This window comes from Onychomys torridus, chromosome 9 (assembly GCF_903995425.1).
Source record: "Onychomys torridus chromosome 9, mOncTor1.1, whole genome shotgun sequence".
Classification (NCBI taxonomy): domain Eukaryota; kingdom Metazoa; phylum Chordata; class Mammalia; order Rodentia; family Cricetidae; genus Onychomys; species Onychomys torridus.
Genome location: NC_050451.1, coordinates 45,222,648 through 45,244,322, shown reverse-complemented (window position 1 = coordinate 45,244,322; position 21,675 = coordinate 45,222,648). Strand labels below are relative to the sequence as shown.

The following is a 21,675-nucleotide window of genomic DNA, read 5'->3' as shown; positions in this document are numbered from 1 at the left end:
ACCAAAAAAGCAGTGGTGAAATGCTTACAATCCCAATACTTGGGAGGCAGAGGCAGGTAAAATATCTAGAATTTGAGGTCAGACAATGCTAATAAAACACTGTTCCAGAAAAAAAAAAAAAAGTCATATATTTTTGCACATAACATAGCAACTTGGTCTATCATGAACTTCTTCGATCCAACCCAACAGCATCCTTAGTAATTCCTCAAGAACCGCCAGGGCGAGGTGCGTCCCCAAGTCTCTACAGGGAGTCCTGGAAATCCGGCACCACGACATCCGCCGAAGACGACATCCGCCGAAGACGTAGGTGTAGACGAGGAACAAAAGACCCTCGTGCCGCCCTCCCGCGGCTCCGCTCCCAACGCGCCCGGCGGGGCTCCCGGGCGAGGGTCGCTGCCCACGGGGCCACGGCGGGCAGGAGGAGCCGAGGGCGCGCGGCGGCCCGAGGCCCCGTCAACGTAGATGTAGGACGGGCGCTGAGCAGGCCCGGGAGCGCGCGCTCTGCCAGGCACCGACGGCCGAGCCCGGACAGCCCGGGTCCCCGGGGCGTGAGCCCGCTAGGGGGCCCGCGGCTTCCGGCGGCAGCACCTGGGCCCCCGCACCGTCGTGGGGCCCCGCCGCAGCCTGGGCGCGCACGGCCTGGGCCGCCGAGGGCATGGCCGCCGGTGGTGCAGCGCGGTCCGGGCTGTTCCGGGCCAAGTTCCCCGGCCCCCGGGGTTCGGTTCTGACGGGCCCCGAGTTCTCCCACCAGATCCCACAAAATGGAGGACGACGTCTCCTCCCGCCGCAGCCATGGCGGAGGTGGGGGACCATTCCCACGGGCGAGGCGAGGTGGAAGCGCCTGCACGGCCGCCGGCACGCCTGTCCCCTGCAGCCGCGGCCGGCCCGCCCCCTCGGCCCGCCGCAGGCACTGCGGGGCTCGCCCGTCTCCCGGGCCTTTGGGCCTGGACAGGGAGGACGCTGGGGCATCGAGGCCGCGTCTCTCCTCGGGGAGAGTCGCGGGGGACCGCGGCGACCGTCTGGAGGCCAAGGCCCGGTGGCCCGCTCCGGGCCCCGCGGGAAGCCTCGACGAAGACCCCCCCAGGCCCGAGGCCGAACGGCGACCCGCACTACGGGCCTCGCCACTCGGGTTCTGACCCCGGCGGACCCGGCGAGTGGAGTGGGGGCGGGGCGGGGCGGGGCGGGGGCTCCGAGGGAGGGAGGGCTGGCTAAGCCCGAGGCTGGCGGCAGGGGGGAGGGAACAGCAGGCTTGAGGGCGTGGCCCAGGTTTGACGGACAGCCGCCCTGACTCCCTCACCGAGGAGGGTCTTGAAAGAAAGCCGACGGAGCCAATGGACGTGCCCGAGGCGTTCGGGACCGCCTTCGCCAGCAGCCAATGAGCGTGCGGAGGGCGGGGCCTCCCCGGGCTCCGCCGCGCCGCCGCCTCCTCTACCTCCTCCTCCTCCTCCTCCTCCCCAGCGCTAAAGCCGGGACTGGACCGAGAGGAGTTGTGCGTGTCGCCGAAGGGGGGTGGGCCGGGGGAGGGGAGGTTCGTTCCGCGGAGCTGCAGCCAGAACCGGGTGAGGCTTATCCCCGCTGTCTTTCCTGTCGAGGGCCGCGGAGAGTGGGGGTGGCTGGGAGCCGCGCAGCCTCGGGAGGAGGAGGAGGAGGCGGAGGCGGAGGCGGAGGCGGGTGAGGGCAGCTGGTCGGCGTCGCCGCTACTGCGTCGGGGCCTCGGGGTGCGCTGGGGGCCGCGCCGCTTCACGTGCTGCCCGAAGGCTAAGGGTGGTGCGCGGGCGCGGCCGGGCGGACTGCGGGAGGCGGACGGCGGGGCGGGTGGCGCGGGGGACGCCGTGCGCGGGGGGCGGCGGCCCGAGGTCGCGGGAGGTCTCGGGGTGTTTTCTGTACCGAGAGCGGTGGGCGGGGCGGGTGAGGGGGCGGCCCGTTGGCCCTGCCGCCTGGTGGCTGCACCCCCACCCTGTCTGCCCGACCGAGACCCCAAGTTTTCGGTGGTGAGGTGGCCGCCTCAGTCCTGCGGCGTTTTCTCCTTTGCTCCTCTCCACCGCGCTGTGCAGCTTCTAGTCTTACGTGGGTTCATTTCTTATGGCTGACTTGGGTGCCTGTCGCTGGCTGCAGAGGCGTAGGAACCTTAAGTCCCAGCAAGTGCTGGCGGCAAATGGGACCACTTAGTTATTGAACCGCTTTCTCCGTGGTACTTTAGTGGTGGCGGTGACGCAGAGTGGGCTCTGGAGAAATCGGAATCCCTTTGCTGGCTTTGAGGACCTAGTTATCATCCTGCTCAGCTGTGCACGCTACTCCTCACTCTGAATCTGGAAGGAATAGATTGAGCTTGGTCTGCTGTAGCTTTTAATAATTGATAATCCTGTTTATTTGGAATTAGGTTGCTAGAAAAGCTTGGGAATGAGTTCACCTTGGTTCACTTCCTCCTCTGGTGTTCAGGGTTGAAGCTACCTCCTCTCTGTTGGTGCTAAAGGGTTTTTTGTTTTGTTTTTACTCCAGGACCTTCAAGCCACTCTGGTGAAGCATTTGGCAGAAATAAGGAAAGCATCTCCATTGTGAGTCATTTTGCGTAGCTTTGCTGTTTAAACTTACTGGGATAGACTGTTTTATATGAGGTTTGCTTTTCTATTATGTAGAAAAGTTGCTGCTTGAGTGGTCTCTGCCAGGAAAGCTGAGCCTGTGGACTCTGGGGAAGACACACCTGTGGGTAGCACTAACACTGCTGTTTTCTAGCATTCCTAAATGGGACTAAGCTCCAGTTCATTAAAATGCTGTTCACTTAGGTGGATCTCTGTGAGTTCGAGGCCAGCGTGGTCCACAGAGTGAGTTCCAGGACAAGCACCAAAACTACACAGAGAAACCATGTCTCGAACCCCCCCCCCCCCAAAAATGCTGTGCTTAACATTTTTGTCCTCCTTTCCAATAGGTACTTCTTTCTGTTGTATTTTTTAACTACTAATAATTATTTAAAGTAAGTTCCAAAATAAATTCCTAAATAATTACTGAAAAAATGTTTTAAGATTGAAGAAGAGTGAATTACAGGTTTTTCAGTTTTTGAAAGGTTTTATTTTTACATGCATAGGTGTTTTGCTGCCTGTATGCCTGTGTGCCACTTGACTGCAGTGTTCAAGGAAACCAGAAGAGGGCAATGGATCCTTTGGAATTAGACAGCAGGTTGTGAGCTGCACTGGAGATGTGGGGTCTTAAACCCTGATCCCTTGGAAGAACAACCAGTTCTCTTAACCACTGAGCCATCTCTCCAGCCTCTGTGATTTCTTACATAGTACTTCTTAGACATATCTTTTTTATTTTTTAAAAGTACTTAAGAGTATGTGTTGTCTTTGTGTTCTTGAGGAAGCCAGAAGGTACTGGATCCGCTGGAGCTGAAAAGTTACAGGTATTTGTGAGTGGGATCAGTTGGGCACTGGAATCAGAACTCTTTGTCCTCTGGAAGAGCAGTAAATGCTCTTAACTGCTGAGCCATCTCTCCAGCCCCACTCAGATGTACCCTTTTAAAGTTAGGGCCATGTCAGATCCTAGAATTCTCTGTCTAGTTTTTAAGAATGGAGATTGAACTGGCGCAGGTCTTTAATCCTAGCACTCATGAGGCAGAGGCAGGAGGATCTATGAGTTTGATGGCAGCCAGGGCTACACAGAAACCCTGTTGGGAGGGGGTGTTAGGGGAGTCGGGAAGGAGATTGGGGAGCTGGAGAGATGGCTCAGCAATTAAAATCACTTGATAATCTTGCAGGGGCCTGGGTTGGAGTCCTGGCACTCAGCAGTCTCTAACTTCAATTCTAGGGAATTTGATGCCTCTTCTGACTGCCTCAGACTCCTGCATACACAGGGAGCTGGCACCAGGCACACACACACAAAATTAAATAAACATTTAAAAAATTCATACACTTTGAAACAGTGGTTTCTACCAGGTTGTGGTGGCACACACCTTTAATCCTAGCATTTGGGAGGCAGAGGCAGGTGAATCCCTGAGTTTGAGTCCAGCCTAGTCTATGGAGCCAGGGCCACATAGAGAAACCCTATCTCAAAAAAAAAAAAAAAAAAGAAAAAAGAAAAAAAGAAAAACAACACACAACAACAAAAAAAAAACAGTGGTTTTGAAAGAGGTTTGCCAAAGGTGGTGTGACCCACACATTGCCACTGCTTTTAAAAGTTCAAAGCTGTGGGGCTAGAGAAATGGCTAACCTGAATACTAGCACCCACGTAGTGGCTTAAAACCACCATTGACTCCATTGCAGGGGATCTGATGCCCTCTCCTGACCCCCAGGCACACTAGACATTCATGTGGTGTACATGAATAATTAAAAAAATTTTTTTTAGGTTCAAAGTCTCTTTAAAATAGCCAACATCTCTGTAAAAATTGGAAATGTGGCTGAAGAGTTCCCACAGTGGTTAAGAGTAGTAGTAGGTTTGGTGGCTAGTGGGATGACTTAGTGGTTAAGAATACTGGCTGCTCTTCCAGAGAACCTGGGTTCAATTCCCAGCACCCACATGACAGTTCACAACTCTCTCTAACTCTAGTTCTAGGGGATCTAACACCCTTACACACAGACATGTATGCAAAAACACCAATGTATATACAATAAGAATAAATACTTTTACAAAAAAGTAAGGGGTTGGGCATTTAGCTCAGTGGTACAGCTCTTACCTAGCGAGCCCAAGGCCCTGGAGTCAGTTCTCAGCTGGGAGGGTTGGGGGAGAGGAGTAGTAGATTCAGTTTCCAGCACTCACATGGTGCCTCAGAACTGTTTGTAACTCCAATTCCAGGGAACTGGGCACCAGGCATGCGGGCAAAACACCCTTATACGTAAAATAATGTTTTTTTTCAATAGTTAAAATTAGAAGTCGACCAAGTTTCTCAATTGGGTATTCTATAAATAAAACTTGGTTACATGTTTATTATTCCAAGAGAGAAGAATCAGGCACAGATCAAAGCAAAACCAGAATTTGACAGTGTAAATATAAATAGTTTAGTCTGACATCTGGGATCTGACTCATGATCTTTGGGGCTCCAGAGAACTTTGCACAGTTTGACTTCTCCGGCTCTGCTATCTGCACATGCAAGGACTCAAGCCAGCTCCACTTCACACCTGCATCTGTCTTGTCATCTCACAATCCTGGCCTCTCCAGTGTGCTGGGGTCTTCACTGCAGCTAAGGCTATGTCTTCATCAGTGTCCCTCCTGGGTTCTCTTCAGGGATCCTTCACCTGCCTCATCATGCCAAGCCTCAGCTTCTCTCTGGGACCCCTTGACTCCTGCAGCGTTGTCGTCCATGCTGTCATTATCTGGAGTACTTTTACATATCACCAAGTTCAGCTGTTGGTGTGAGATAGCCTTGATGCCTCGGAATCACAGCTTCTGTGTGCTGACCCTGAGGAAATATCTCACAGATTTCTTTTCTTGTTTGTGTTTTAGAAGCAGTGTTTCTCTGTATAGCCCTGGTTGGCCTGGAACTCTCTGCAGACCAATCTGGGCTCGATCTCAGAGATCTGCCTTCCTCTGCCTTTCAAGTGCCCCAAAGGTGTGTACCACATACTTTTTCAGATTTCATCTCAGTGATGCTGGTCTCTTGTTGTTTTGTTTTTTTTTTTTTGTTTTTTTTTTTTTTTTTTTAAGATTTATTTATTTATTATGTATACGGAAGAGGGCACCTGATCTTATTACAGATGGTTGTGAGCCACCATGTGGTTGCTGGGAATTGAACTCAGGACCTCTGGAAGAGTAGTCGGTGCTTTTAACCTCTGAGCCATCTCTCCAGCCCTGGTCTTTTGTTAATCACAGCCAGTTTGTCAGCCCAGCTGACAAGAAGCTACAGATTGAACTATGTCACAAGAATGGCACTGTCAGTCTTTGCTTCCCTCTGAAAACTTTACAAGTCAGGCTTCTGTCAGTTGCATGTTTCTTCACATTCTATCTTAAATCTTACAGTTCATCATAAGGGAGTCGGGGCAAGAACCTAAAGGCAGAAACTGAAGGTTCTTGCTTGATTGCTTCCCATTCACATCTGACTGGCTTCTGTAACCCAAGACCACCTGCCCCTGGGCTGGTACCACCCACATGGGCCTTCCGACTTCATTAAGCAACCAAAGAAATGCCCCACAGGCTTGCGTACATGCGCCAGATCTGATGGAGGATGTTTACCAATTTTGTTATTTTTTAAAAATCTTTTCATCTAAAAGCACCAGATAACAAAATTAAATCAACCCCAAGTCAAAAGCACTCAATGAAAACTTACTGTTGAATGAAATGAGGACGTGACTGTTGCAAGGTGTGGTTGAGAAGGTTTTTATTGTGGATATGAGGAGAGTGTAGCCAGAGGCATCTGGAATACTCCGGAGCAGGGAGAGCGTAGTAGACTGAACATGGCCAGCAGAATGGACCGGACCATGGGTTGGAAGGGAGCCAGAGGGTATGTGGCCAAAATGGTAAGGTTATATAGGAGTGAAAACCTGGTGGGGGCGGAGTGTGGAAGCCCATGAGGTAGAGTTTAGGGTGGGGTCACAGGTACCCAAGTACTGAGAGTCTGGAGGTCTGTGGACATTCTAGTATGTACCACTTGTTAACCATTTGTCCAGAGTTTCTTTTGGACCTGACAAGTTGAGATATAAAATTTAAAATACTTGCCTATCCATTAGGCATTTAGAGGTTTGGAGGACTTTTTTTGTTTTGGTTTTTTGCCTTTTTTTTTTTTTTTTTTTTTTTGAGCTGAGGATCAAGGCAAGCGCTCTACCACTGAGCTAAATCCCCAACCCTTTTTTTTTTTTTTTTGAGAGAGAGACAAGGTCTCTTTCTCTTAAGATTTATTTACTGTGTATACAGTGTTCTGCCTGCACTCCAGAAGAGGGCGCCAGATCTCATTACAGATGGCTGTGAGCCAGTCCTCTTGGCCTCCGAGCCGTCTCCCCAGCCCTGAGACAAGGTCTCTTTTCTAGAGAGACCTGGCTGTACTAGAACTTGCTAAGTCAGTGGTTCTCAATCTTCTAATGCTGCGACTCATTTCTTTTTCTTTCTAGTTTTTTTTTTGGGGGGGGGGTGTTTTGAGATGGCATCTCTGTTTTGAGATGGCTCTCGATGTAGATCAGGCTGGCCTTGAACTCACAGAGACCATTTGCCTCTGCCTTCTGAGTCCTGAGATCAAAGAATTGCACCACCACACCCATCTGTGACTCATTTTTTAATGGCAATTTTCATTAGAGTTTTCCTTTTTAGCTTTTTAAACTACATATTATCATTTATCTATAGCCAAGTAGCCTATTTTAAAAATATTACCATTTATAGGTAAAACTTATTGTTGCAAAAATAAAATCAGAAAACTTTAACCCGTCAGGATTTAAAATGTCTAGGGCTGGAGATACAGCTCAGTTGTATAGCACTTATCTAGCGTTTGTAAGGTCCTAACCTGAGTCTTGGAATATACCAAGCTAAAATCTTGTTTTATGTCCATTTTGCTTACAATCCAGAAAACTTAATTCAATGAGATGTATAAACTTGCTCAGTGTAACATAACAAGTAGTCAGACAGTAACTTTGCTGTTTTGAACAGTGTGTTGAATGGTTTTATGTCAACCTGACACAAACTAGAGCCATCAGTTAGAAGGAACCTCAATAAAGGGAATATCTTCAAGAGGGGCGGTGGTGGCGCACGCCTTTAATCCCAGCACTCAGGAGGCAGAGGCAGGCGGATCTCTGTGAGTTCGAGGCCAGCCTGGTCTACAGAGCATTTCTCGGGCCAGTCACTGCTACACAGTGAAAAACAAACAAACCAAAAAAAAAAGCCTTTATTGAACAAAAGGACATACGCTTCCTTCCTGATGAGGGAAAACAAGAAAAATTCAAAGAAGATTTCATTGTGGTATTGGGAGATGTATTTGGGAGAACTAGGAGCTGCAGTATTAGACTAGTCATGAGAGCATCTGGGACAGTAAATATGTAAGGACCTTGAGTGGTATTTAATGCAATTTATTGTTTGGTTTGGTATTGGTTTCAGTTTTTTTGAGACAGGGTCTTTGTTTAGCTCTGACTGTCCTGGAACTTGCTATGTAGAGCAGGCTGGCCTAAAGTCAAGATTCTCTTGACTCCGCCTCCGCCTCTCAAGTGCTGAGCTTTGGCTGCTCTTTCAGAGGTCCTGATCAATTCCCATCAACCACATGGTGGATCAACCAACCATCTATAATAGGTTCTGATGCCCTCTTCTGGCCTGCAGGTATACATGCAGAGCACTCATACATAAAAAAAAATATAACTAAATAAAATTAGGGAAAAAAAATTTAAAAAGTGTGTGCCACCATGTGTGTCTGATAAATATATATCCAAGTTTATTTTTTAACTTGTGTGTCTGTGTGGCCATTGAAAGTTGTGGATGCAGGTGTTTGTAGAGTCTAGGAGAGGGTGTCAGATCCCCTGGAGCTGGAGTTACATGCAGTTGTGATTAGACTCTTGATATGAATGATGGAAACTGAGTTCAGGTCTTAAATAAGAGGAGCAATACACACTCCTAACTGCCAAGTAATCTCTCCAGCCTAAATTTTGTTATTTTAAATTTAAAGAAAGCCTAGGCTTTTTTTTTTTTTTTTTTTTTGGCGGGGTGGGGGGGTGGGGGGGGCGGGGGGGTGGGGGGTGGGGGGTTGGAGGGTGAGACAGGTTTCTCTGTGTTGTTTTGGTGCCTGTTCTGGATCTCACTCTGTAGACCAGGCTGGGCTGGAACTCACAGAGATCCGCCTGTCTCTGCCTTCCAAGTTCTGGGAAGCTTAGGCTGTGTTTGTTGTGAGTGGAGAGTAGCACAAAATGAGCACAATTACTATCAAATTATATGATTTTCATCAAACTCCACAAAGAAGTAGAATTTAACATAGTGTTTTACAGGAAAACAAAATATCACGTATCACTTGAATGGTTTAAAAAACATTTTTTTTTTTTTTTTTTTTTTTGAGCTGAGGACTGAACCCAGGGCCTTGTGCTTGCTAGGCGAGTGCTCTACCACTGAGCTAAATCCCCAACCCAGTTTTAAAAGTTTTATCAGTGCTGTTACTTCAGTAAAATTGAATTATCCTCTTCTCTGTCTCTTACAGCTTCTTTGTTGTAGATAAATAGTTTGGTGAGAAGACTGGGTTAGCTGTATGGACTCGTGTCTTACTAGGCTGTTCGGCCATGGCAGCTCATCTCTCAGAATTGGATTCTTCAGTCAGTGCATCTAGAAACTCCCCCATGGAAGATGATGATGTTGTGTTCGTTGAATCAATACAGCCTCCAGTTTGTACTCCAGCAGTAGCTGAGGAAAGAAACTCTGTGTTTGCATCATCAAAACATGAAAATCCACAAGGAAGTTATTCCTCAGCTCCTCCTCCTTTAAAAGATTTGACTTCTCAGAAGGGAAGTATATCTGAAACAATTGTTATTGATGATGAAGAGGACACAGAAACAGATGGAGGGGAGGAGAAAAATCCTACCAAGTTTACTGAATGGGGACCTCCTGGAAACAAAAATAGTCCCCAAACTGTGGATTTCTTCCTTTCCAGTCTATCAAGAAGTAAGGTAAGTTCAGGAGTGGGTATTAATGGTATCACTACAGAATTGACTGTAATAATACTAATGTTAACAACTTTAGAAGCAGGTGTAAGCCCTGAATGCTGGGTGTGATAGGAACTTAATGATTGTACATCACTGTAGAGTACCAACCTGGGAGATGTCAGTCAAGGATGTAGTGTTAATGTACAAATATACACCTCATCTTTAACTTCACAGACCAAGACTGGAGTAGGACCTTTTAATCCTGGTAGGATGGATGTAGCAGACACACTTCACAGTGCAAGATTTGCAGCACATTACAATCCTGGTAAGCAGTAAGTTGTATTGTTTGCTTTGTATTAAGTACATTGAGGTTTCTGTGTGAGTCTGTATGCACAAGCCTGGAGGCCAGAACTCTCTTCCTCTGTTGGTCTCTGTCTTATTTTTTGAAGTAGTTTTGTTTGTTTGTTTGTTTGTTTGTTTGTTTTTTTAACTGACATTGAAGCTCTCTCAGCTAGATTGTTAGCTGGCAAGCCTCAGGGACATTTTCTGTCTTCCCAATACTGGGATTATAAGATTATAAATGCATGCTCTTTGATTTTTATCTGTCTAATCTTGGCCATCCTGGAACTCGCTCTGTAGACCAGACTGGCCTCAAATTCACAGAGACTTTTTTTTTGGAGCTGAGGATCAAACCCACGACCTTGCGCTTGCTAGGCAAGCGCTCTACCACTGAGCTAAATCCTCAAACTCTTTTTTTCCTTTTTTAACCTTAAAAAGAAAAATGTCTTTAAGGTTCTCACTCTGTAATCATGGCTGCCCTGAGACTCATTATGTAGATCATCCTGGCCTCAGACTCACAGAGATCCCGCTGTCTCTGTCTCCTGAGTACAGGGATCAAAGGTATGTGCCACCATTACTGGTTTAACTTTAAAAAAAAATCTAGATTACATTGAGAGTGAGTGTGTGTGTGTGTGTGTGTGTGTGTGTGTGTGTGTGTGTGTGTGTGTGTGGTGTAGTGGACAGGAGAACAACTTGCAGGGGTCAGTTCTCTCCTACCATGTGGGATCTGAGGAGCCAGTTGGGGTTGTCCGGTGTGGCTACAAGTGATGTCAGTGCTACGCCATCTCTCAGTAGCCTGCCATTGGTTTGTGGTGGCCTCTTTTCCAGTTATTTGCTTTGTTTCGTTTCACATGGATACTGGAGATCACACTAGATAGGTGGTCTCCCCAGCTCCCATAGCTGTTCTTTTTAGAGCTCACATCTGCTACATTCTATGTAAAATAATGTATTGGCTTTCATTCTAAGATAATGTTACTTTATACTTTTGAAGTCTTTTGTATCTGCAATTTGGAGGGGGAAATTTTTTTTTTTAATCGAAAATGATTTATGTCCTGTTTTTAGAGCTTAATCAATGACTTTTAGCGGGGGTGGGGGAAGGGGTGTTTCGAGACAGGGTTTATCTGTGTAGCTTTGGAGCCTGTCCTGCCTCTCGCTCTATAGATCAGGCTGGCCTCTTAAAGTCTTATAAAATGCAAATGTATCCTAATATGTATTTTTATTTATTCCATGACTTTTCTTCATGTGTTTCATTTTTAAGATTCTTGGATCTCCCAGTCAGCATCATTTCCTCGTAACCAGAAACAACAAGGGGTGGATTCTTTATCACCAGTGGCCTCACTTCCTAAACAGAATTTCCAGCCCTCAAACCAGCATCTTACTAAATCTGTTAACATCGCTTGTGCAAACTGCAAAAAACCTCTACAGAAGGGGCAGACAGTTTATCAACGAAAAGGATCAGCTCACCTCTTTTGTACCACCACCTGCCTTTCCTCTTTCTCTCATAAACGTACTCAAAAGACACGGAATGTGACATGTAAAAAGTAAGCAGACCTCAACATTGTGGTTTAATGCTCCAGTATAAATAAATCCGCTGGATATAACTGTAAGCTAGACTTGTGGTAGAACTTTTTCTTTTTTTTTTTTAAAGATTTATTTATTTATTATGTATCCAGAAGAGCGCGCCAGATCTCATTATAGATGGTCATGAGCCACCATGTGGTTGCTGGGAATTGAACTCAGGACCTCTGGAAAGAGCAGTCAGTGCTCTTAACCTGAACCATCTCTCCAGCCCATGGTAGAACTTATACTGTAGTATATTGTAGTTTTAACAGAAGAATATATATAGGTACAGAAATACAGTATTCTCTCAGGTGCTGTGTTTGTCTTTCCTTTTTTACATGTGGGTTTTGTTTGTTTTGATCTTCAGTGTGTGTGTGTGTGTGTGTGTATGTGTATGTGTATGTATGCGCACACATTCAGAGAATAACCCACTGAAGTTGGTCCTTTGCTTCTACTTCCAGGGATCAAACCTAGGTCATCAAGCTTGACAGTGCCTTTTCTTTATGGATCATCTCTGCAGAACCACTCCCAAAATTTTTTCAGTTTTACTTTTATGGGGCTAGAGAGATGCCTCAGTGCTTTAGAGCTCTGGCTGCTCTTGGTTTTTCCAGCATCCAGGTTAACTGTAGTTAACTCCAGTCCCAGGAAATCCGATGCCCTCTCCTGGCCCCTGTGGGTATTGCATCTATGTGGTAAACAAACATACGTGCAGGCAAAATAACCATACACATAAAATAAAAATAAAGGGGAAAAAATTGTGTATGTGTTTGTGTGTAGGTACATGTGAGTACAGGTGGCCCAAAAGCTCAGAGATGTTGGCATCACCCTGTAACTTGGGTTAAAAGGCCTCACATAGGCTAGGCACCAAGCTCCGGTTCTCTATAAGAGCAGTACATGCAACAAAGATCTGTCTGTTTAGCACCATTGGTTTTGTGTTTTCCAACCAGTGTTCTTTTAAAAGATTTATTTCTGTGTGGGATTGTTTTGCCTGTGTTTGTGTAAGTATGCTCTGTGCCCTCAGAGGCCTGAATAGGAAGCTGGGTTCACTGGAATTGGCATATGGATAGTTGTAAGCCACCATGTGTATGCCAGGAACCAACGCTGGGTCCTCTGTAAGCACTGCAGCCAGTGCTCTTTTGGGAGGGGGTTTTTTGAGACAGGGTTCCTGTGTGTCCCTGGCTATCCTGAAACTTGCTCTATAGACCAGGCTGGCCTGAAACTCACAGAGATCTGCCTGGCTCTGCCTGAGTGCTGGTATCAAAGGTGTACTATAGGGTTGGGGATTTAGCTCAGTGGTAGAGCGCTCGCCTAGCAAGCACAAGGCTCTGGGTTCGATCCTCAGCTTAAAAAAATAAAAAATAAAAAGACTAATGTGCAAAGGTGTACTATACCACTGCCCATTGCAGCCTGTGCCCTTAACCACTAACCCATCTCTCTAGCCCCAACTACTAGCATTTTTTAATCCTAGAATGCTAGAACTTCAGTGCATTTCTAATGTTCCAAAAGAGTTTTCACTTGTATTACTAAGTAAAGCTGAGAGTGGATTTTAAAGTACAGTGATCTTACGAAGTTTCTTTTTCCCTTGTGTTCCAGAGATTCTCCTATGAAGACAACAACCATTATTCCTCCAGTGGAATCAAACAATTCCTTACCAGAATTCCGTAATGCATCTCTGTCTCCCAATGAATACTACCAGAGTCTCAAAAAAGAAGCTTTTACTAAGTCAAGATGTATAATGTGTAATAAATTAGGAGAGGTCTGGCTCTTTATACTGCTACTATTTAGACTCCTAGGAATAATGCTGAATTTTAAGTACCAGTGTAAGCTCTGTATCTACATAATGTCCATATTCTAAATTGGCAGGTTGGAAGAACTACTAAGATGTTAGAATTCTCTTTATTAAAAAGATTTACTGCTTGCTGGGTGGTGGTGGTGCATGCCTTTAATCCCAGCACTTGAGAGGCAGAGGCAGATGGATCTCAAGGAGTTTGAGGCCAACCATGGTTTACAGAGTTCCAGGACAGGCAGGACTGTTACACAGAGAAACCCTGTCCCAAAAGGGGGGAAAAAAAAAAAGATTTATTGCTGAGTCGGTGGTGCACACCTTTAATCCTAGTAAGGACAGGCAAATCTCTGAATTTGAGACCAACCTGGTCTACATTTAGTGAGTTCCAGGACAGCCAAGGCTATATAATAGTGAGACCTCTCCTAACCCTCAAACAATTTTTATATAGAGAAATAGATATACCCCAATTTTGTGGTGTAAAAAGTACGTCTGTTTCTGTGGAATTAGTTGTAATAATTCAGTATTTCAAGACAATGAAGGAAGCAAGAGATCCTGTAAGAATGTGTGGGACAAATAGTTTGATCATGTTCAAGAGGAAGAGACAGACATTATTCTGCAGTCCTTTGTTTTACATTGTCCTCGGTAACTAAATCTGATATCAGTAACTTTGGGGACATTCAAATCAAAGACAAATTTATGTCAATTACAGCTTTAGACCCACCTTCCTGCTAGATACAGAGGCACCATTCTAAGTATGGATAATGATTCCCTTCATCCACCTCCTGAATATTGTAAGGAAGGATCCAAATACTGTAGGGCAGTAAATTATCTAATACTGTCTTAAGAAATTTTGTTTTCTTTTAGGTTCGCCATGAAATCAGTGTTAACAGTATAACACATAAAATTTGTAGTAATAATTGCTTTAATGAATACAGATTGACTAATGGTCTAATAATGAACTGCTGTGAACAGTGTAGCAAGTATATGCCCAAGAATACTGGACACAAGGTCCTGATTACAGGTCAGCAAAAGAGATTCTGCTGCCAGAACTGTGCCAATGAATATAAAGAGGTAATTTATTGTTTCATTTGTTTCTCTAATGTTATTTTATGTACATGGGTGTTCTGCCTGCATGCTTGTCTGTGTATCACATCCTTGATGCCCTCAGAGGCCAGAAAAGAATGTTGGGTCCTTTGAAACTGGAGTTACAGACAGACGTGAGCCACCATGTGAGTTCTAAGAATCAAACCTAGATCTCTGGAAGAGCAGCCGGTGCCCTTAACTGCTTAAGTAATTTCTCCAGCCCTTAATTCTTATTTTTACTTGTGTGTACATGTGTTTGTGAGATCCAAGTGCTTGTAAGTGAAGGAGGACAACCTGTGGTGTCTGTCCTTGTCTTATACCTTGTTGGAGACATGATCTCATTATTTAATGTGTACACCAGTCTACCTGGCCTTCAAGCTTCTGGTGAGTCTTGATGCCATCTCCCATTGTGCTACAGGAGCACTCAGATTCACATGTATACCAACCACCATGCTGAGCTTTTAAGTTTTTTTTGTTTTGGTTTTTCGAGACAGGGTTTCTCTGTAGCTTTGGAGCCTGTCCTGGAACTTGCTTTGGAGACCAGGCTGGCCTTGAACTCACAGAGACCCACCTGCCTCTGCCTCCCGAGTGCTGGGATTACAGGTGTGCGCCACCGCCGCCCAGCAACTTTTTTTTTTTTTTTTTTTTTTCAGCTGAGGATCGAACCCAGGGCCTTGTGCTTGCTAGGCCAGCGCTCTACCACTGAGCTGAATGTTTTAATACTTGCGATGAGGGTGCACACCTTTAATCCCAGCACTAGGGAGGCCCAGCAGGTGGATCTCTGTGAGGTAGAGGCCAACTTTCTTCTACCTAGCAAGTTAGACCATACAGAGCAAGACCTTGTCTCAGATATTATTTTTTAACAATTTCATAAGTGATTATGGTGCATATATGTAATATCTTTTCATTGCTCTCATTCCCTTATTTCCACCGTATCAGCGTCCTCTGCCCTCCAAATTCCTTTCCTACGTTCATGTTTGTATTAACTTTCTGTTACTGTGATGAAGCACCATAACTAAGGCAACTTATAGGGGAAAGGGCTTACTTGGGCTCACTGTTCCAGAGGGGTATGTAACGTTGATGGTGGTGAAGTGGAAGCAGCTGGGGCAGTAGTTGAGTGCTCACGTCGGATTCACAAATAGGAAGCTGAGAGAAGACACTGGGAATGGCAGGAGTATTAAAACCTCAGAGCCTTCTTGCAGTGATGGACTTCCTCCAGCAGGGCCGCACCGCGTAATCCGACCCCAAACAGCCACCAACTAGGAACAGCTATTTATTCGCCAGCCTGAGACTTAGGGTGGACATCTCATTCAAACCACCACAATGTCTTTGTTTGTTTTGTAACTCACTGAGTTTAACTAGGGCTGCCTTTGTAACCATGTGTCTGGAACAGGACACCTAATGTTGTTCTATGACTGCACATGCTCAAGAGAGCATGCGTCTACATACATACGTGCACATGTGCATACACCATATATAATATACATGTACAAAAATAACATGAGATTTGCACATAGGGTATTAATTGAAGAGAAGAAAGAAAGATGGAGAAATACATGTAATCAAAATAGGCCGCAGCTGTGTATCCAGATTAATCAATAGCAAGTCTTCAGAAAAGAGCAGTAGAGAAAGCTTAGTGATGTATTAACACTTTAAGAAAAAACAGGGCTTGGGATATCTCAGGAGCAGAGGACTTCCCTGATACACATAATCTTGGTTAAGTCCCTGATGGCACCACCAACAAAAAAAAATTCTAATATTGTCATTAGTTGCTTATCACTCAATAATATGTAGAGTCATAAAATATAAAGCTATTCATTCTTCTTTTAATAGGGAGCTAGAAAATGGCTCAGTGGTTAAAAGTACTTGCTACTTTTCCAGAGGACTCAAGTTCAATTCCCAGTACCCATGTCAGGTGGATCACTATCTCCTGTAACTCCAGCACCAAGAGATCTGACATCTTGCACTACCCCCAACCCCATAAACAACAAAAATTTTAAGAAAATACTTGTTATACATAATATATACGAAATGCATAGTTATTCTAGTGTACAGGTAATGTATGTGTGTGAATGCAGTTGTGCACAGGTCAGAGGTCACTTTGTGAAGTCAGTTTCAGGGGTTAACTCAGGTCATCATACTTACACAGCAACTGCATTTACTGGCTGTGAAATTTCAGTGGCCCCAAAATCTAAATATACTCTTGATGTAAGCCAGGGATTTGGGGAATGTTTCTTTCTGCCAGTGCTTTAGGGGTGCTGTTGGCATCTAGTGGGTAGATGCTAGGTATGCTCCTCAACATCCTGTTTGTACATGACATTCCCCAAGGCATCCTGTGATCTGTGATTGACACGGTGCTGTGTGAAGTGAATCTGTGAGAGGAAGGAAAGCTAAACTCCCATCTTCCTTATTGAGAAGTCTTGATACAGGTCTTTTGGTAAATGCCTTTAAAATCCCAGCACTCGGGTTGGGGATTTAGCTTAGTGGTAGAGTGCTTGCCTAGCAAGTGCAAGGCCCTGGGTTTGATCCTCAGCTTAAAAAAAAAAAAAAAAAAATCCCAGCACTCAGGAGGCAGAGGCAGGTGGCTCTAGTGAGTTCAAAGCCAGCCTGGTTTGCGCAGTGAGTTCCAGGACAGCCAGGGCTTTGTAGATTAGACGCTGTCTCAAAAAAAAAAAAAGGGCAACAAAACAAGTAACTTGATGGTTCTTAAATTAGGAAAAATAGTTAATAAATGATAGTCCAAGATTTGTAAATGGATTGGAATGTAGCTTGTAAGTGCTCACCTAGCATGTATAAAGTACCCCATAAACACTGGCATGTTGGGACATTCCTATATTCCTGGCACTCAGTAGGTAGAAACTGAAGGATCAGAAGTCCAGGGTCAGGCCAGAGAGATGGCTCAGTGGATAAAGGCACTTGCCACCAAGTCTGACAGGTTGAGTTCAGTCCCACATGGGAGACAACTAAATCATCTCGGTACACACATCTACCCCAAATAAGAAAAGTTCAAAGTCAGCCTTGGCTATGGAACAAATTTGGGGCCAGCTTTGGCTACATGAAAATCTGTTTTAAGAACTCAGCAGTAGTAGTTCATGTCATTAATCCCAGCGCTTGAGAGGTAGATGGGGGATCTCTGAGTTCAGGACAGCCAGGGCCACACAAAGAAACCCTATCTCAAAAGAAAAAGGAAAATCTTTTAAAATGTCTTCCTTGTCTGCCATAATAAAATACTGTTCTGCCATATATAGTGCAGGGAAGAAGAGTCAGTTTTGAGGCCAGCCCGGCATTTAGAGAAATCCTTTTTAAAAATTTAGTAAGTAAATGGCACTTTTCAATGTTTTTAGGTACATTTGTTTTTATTTTGTGTATATGAGTGTTGCCTATGTGTATGTATGTGCGCCATGTTCATGCCTGGTGCCCTTGGAGGTCAAAAGAGGTCATTGGATTCCTGGAACTGGAATTCCAGTTAGTTGTGAGCCACCATGTTGTTTGCAGGGAATCAAACACCAGGTTCTCTGAAAGAACAGTGAGTGCTCTTAAGTACTGAGTCCTCTCCCAAGCCCCCAAATGTTGTTTTATTTTTAAGTGTGTGTGTGTGTGCGCGCACGCGTGTGTGTGTGTGTGTGTGCGCGCGCGCGTGCATGTGTGTGTGTGCGCGTGCGTGTGTGTGTGTGTGCGTGCGCGTGCGTGTGTGCGCGCGCATGATTGCAGTTCCCACGGCAGTTAGAAGAAGGCATCAGATCCCCTGGAGCTTGAGTTACACGCATTAGTGCGCCAGCTGTACAACATTGGTGCTGGGAACAGGTCCTCTTCAAAAGCAATACACACTATATTGCTGAGTGATTACTTGTTTTGTTTTTTGAGACAGGCTGGCTTCAAACTAGCTGTATTGCTGGGGATATTTCTGATCTGCCAGTATCTCCATCATCCCAGAATTATAGGCATGTGTCACCACACCTCATTTCTGTGATGCTAAGTATCAAACCCAGAGCTTTGTAAGTGCTCGGTAATCATTTTATAAAATAAACACAGCCTCGGCCCATGAATTATTAAGGAAGGAGGGAAAATGGTGTTTTAAGTCCTTACTTTAAATCCACAAGTACTTTTTTTTTCTATAATGGATTTGAAAAGTAATTATAAAATGAAGAAAGTGCCATGTGTGGTCATGGTGGCACACCTTTCTCCTAGCACTTGGGATGTCTGAGTTTGAGGCCAGCTGGAACTACACAGTGATTGATACCCCCCCTCTCAAAAATACATTAATAGGGCCAGGCATGGTGGCACACACCTTTAATTCAGCACTCTGAAGGCACAGGCAGGCGGATCTCTGAGCTCCAGGCCAGCCTGGTTACAAAGAGAGTTCCAGGACAGCCAAGGCTGTTATACAGAGTAACCCTGTCTCCAAATAAATAAAATAACAGAGTAGTGGCATATGCCTTTAATCCCAGCACTCAGGAGGCAGAGGCAGGTGGGTCTCTGTGTGTTCAAGGCCAGCCTGAGCTACTGAGTGAGTTCCATGAAAGACACAGAGCTATTCAGAGAAACCCTGTCTTGAAAAACCAAATAAATAAATAAGTAAATAAATGAAGATTACTGGACAGTGTATTGGGAATTATGAAATGGAGATCTTTGTTAGGTGTGTGTACTTCTGTACATGTGTAAGAAGGACTACAGCACTTTTACAATTAATACTAATTGCTTTTGAGGGGCAGGGTAGGTGGCTCAGAGGTCTAGAGTACTTGTTCTTGCAGAGGAACCAGATTTGGTTCCCAGCACCTATATGTTGGGTCACAGCCATCCATGTTTCCAGTTCTAGGGGCTGATTCCGGCCTCTATGGGTACCAGGCATACACATATTCATACATGGAGTCAAAATGGCTCTACTAAAAAAAAGAGAGTTGGGTGTGCTGGACATGTTTAATCACAGCAGAGGCCCTTCTGATATATATAGATTGAGGACAGCCAGACCACATAGTGACATCCTGCCTTGAAGGGGGGAAACACACATATATAATTTATTTTATTTATTGAGACAAGGTTTCTTCGTGTAGCACTGGCTTTCCTGGAACTCCCTCTGTAGACCAGGGTGGCCTTGAACTCGGAGATCTGCATGCCTCTGCCTCCCTGAGTGCTGGGATTAAAGGCATGTGCCACCATGCCCAACTTTAGAGACATTTTCTTAATTGAGGTTCCTTCCTCTCGGGTTACTTTAGCTTGTGTTAGTTGGCATAAAACTAGCTAGCACACTGGCCTGCCTCTTTTTTTTTTTTTTTTTTTAAAGATTTATTTATTATGTATACAGTGTTCTGTCTGCATGTATGCCTGCAAGCCAGAAGAGGGCACCAGGTCTCATTTTAGATGGTTGTGAGCCACCATGTGGTTCCTGGGAATTGAACTCAGGACTTCTGGAATAGCAGCCAGTAGTGCTCTTTAACAGCTGAGCTATTTCTCAGCCCCCCCTCTTTTTTTTTTTTTTTCTGTTTGTTTGTTTGCTTGTTTAGAAAAAGTCTTACTATGTATCTCTGGCTGGCCTGGAATTCTGTGTGAACCAAACCAGGCTGACAACTGCCTGCCTCTGCCTCCTAAGTGCTGAGATTTAAGGTATTTACTGTCTTTACCAGTTTATACTTCATTTCTTGATTGGTTGGTTTTCCAAGAAGGGGTTTCTCTGTGTAGCCCTAGCTGTCCTGGAAACCATTTTGTAGACCAGGCTGGCCTTGAACTCGAGATCCACCTACCTCTTCCTCATGAGTGCTGGGATTAAAGGTGTGCGCCACAACTGCCCAGCTTTATACTTAGTTTTTTATTGTTATTTGAGTTTACCTCATTGAATGGTGGTGTGACATGACATTCATCTTAGCTGTATACCTTGTCTGTGTGGATCATATGTTTACAATTTCAGATGAACTGCCAAACTGCTTCCCAATTCAATGCACATTGTTAAATTGTCACCAGAGCTTTCACGAAAGTCCTGTGTCACTATCCAATCACTGTCAGAGTTTGAGTACTTGGCTTCATGTATGTATGTACATTGTGCATGCCTTGGTATGCCTTCTTTCTTTGATAGCTAACACTGAGCCATTGCCTGGTCTTTTTTTCTGTTATTTCAGTTTTTAAAATGCCAATAAAATTGTAATCTCTTTCTTGACAGATAATGGAAAAAAGATCAAAATTATCACTTTTACAAAACAGAAAGAGGAATGCTATCAGAGAAGAAAATGAAAGAAAACTACTTGAATCAAGCATACTTTCAGAAAAAATCGGAGAAATACCAGAGAAAAAGGGAAAGAGCTCAGAGGTAATAAAAGGTGCAGCGGAATGTAGCCTAGATGCATCAGGGAAGGAGGAGCATGGGAACTTGCCTCCTGTGACAGCCGTGCCTGATACATCGCAAGAGCAATCGGGAGACAGCCGCTCAGAAGATCCTGCTGTGTCAGCTGTACTGTCTTCAGATCCAGGCTCATGGCCCCGAATTTTGAATATGAAACAACGTGACAGTCTTGTCAAAAATGATCCACCTCAACTAAGAAATTTCAATTTTCCAAAAGACAACACAGGGAGGAAGTTTTCGGAAGCGTACTACACACGGATTCTTCCGAGCGGGGAGAAGAGCACCAGGTCCTGGCTTCTCTACTCGGCCTCCAAAGACTCAGTGTTTTGTCTGTATTGCAGACTCTTTGGAGAAGGGAAGAATCAACTGAAAAATGAGAATGGGTGCAAAGATTGGCAGCATCTGTCACATATTCTTGGGAAACACGAGGAAAGTGAAATGCACATCAACAATAGTGTTAAGTATTCCAAATTAAAATCTAACTTGAATAGTAAAACCAATGAAGCTGATATAGAGCGTAGATTTTATGAGGATGGGGAGAATGGTGTGCTCCTGTTGTACACTTAATGTCCTGTCTGCTCTAGACATCACAGTGTCTGCATTACACAGAAAAGTTTTGTACCAGGAGACAGTACCATTACATTGTGGCACTCTTACGTGGAGGAACTTACAGGAGTTTGTTACCACGATGTCTAGTAGCAAATAAGTAGTAAGAATATTCCTCTTTGAAATTGAAAAGCCATTGGAGTGGATAGTGATTCTTGAGGTTTTATTAAAGGCGGTTGGAGTTCTTTCACTATGGGGATTCTCGCCTCCTAGAGTTTTTCTTAGAGGATTTCCACTTAATGGCCTGAGAGCCAAAAAGACAGATACATTGTAGAAGAAGCATTTTTTTTTTAACATTGTTAAAATATATTCAGGTTGGGCAGGGTTGGCACACCCCTATTATCCCAGCTCTCAGGAGACAGAGGCAGGTGGGTCTCTGTGAGTTCAAGGACAGCCTGGTCTACAGAGTGAGTTCAAGGATAGCCAGGGATACAAAAAAAAAAAAA

At 45.0% G+C, this 21,675-nt stretch overlaps 1 protein-coding gene across 6 annotated transcripts; it reads left to right on the top strand.

Moving 5' to 3' along the window:
- The first annotated feature begins 1,415 nt into the window (after positions 1 to 1,415).
- Positions 1,416 to 21,622, top strand: Zmym5 (zinc finger MYM-type containing 5). Of its 6 annotated transcripts, XM_036200044.1 has the most exons (9): positions 1,416 to 1,559; positions 2,500 to 2,555; positions 3,083 to 3,397; positions 9,086 to 9,548; positions 9,759 to 9,849; positions 11,122 to 11,404; positions 13,017 to 13,179; positions 14,074 to 14,280; positions 20,444 to 21,622. In XM_036200044.1, exons 4-9 carry the CDS (start codon positions 9,165 to 9,167, stop codon positions 21,188 to 21,190), a joined length of 1,875 nt encoding a protein of 624 aa, XP_036055937.1. In that variant the 5' UTR covers positions 1,416 to 1,559; positions 2,500 to 2,555; positions 3,083 to 3,397; positions 9,086 to 9,164; the 3' UTR covers positions 21,191 to 21,622. The 6 variants fall into 6 exon arrangements, with proteins under 6 accessions (XP_036055937.1, XP_036055934.1, XP_036055935.1 ...); XM_036200041.1 differs by lacking the exon at positions 3,083 to 3,397; XM_036200042.1 differs by lacking the exons at positions 1,416 to 1,559; positions 3,083 to 3,397 and adding an exon at positions 1,730 to 1,764.
- Positions 21,623 to 21,675: the final 53 nt, after the last annotated feature.

Excerpts from the sequence above, each read along its gene's own strand:
- Zmym5 (XM_036200041.1), top strand. The coding sequence starts at position 9,165 with ATGGCAGCTCATCTCTCAGAATTGGATTCTTCAGTCAGTGCATCTAGA. Across the intron at positions 9,850-11,121 it reads TGCAGCACATTACAATCCTG|ATTCTTGGATCTCCCAGTCA; the intron begins GTAAGCAGTAAG and ends TTCATTTTTAAG. Across the intron at positions 13,180-14,073 it reads TGTGTAATAAATTAGGAGAG|GTTCGCCATGAAATCAGTGT; the intron begins GTCTGGCTCTTT and ends GTTTTCTTTTAG.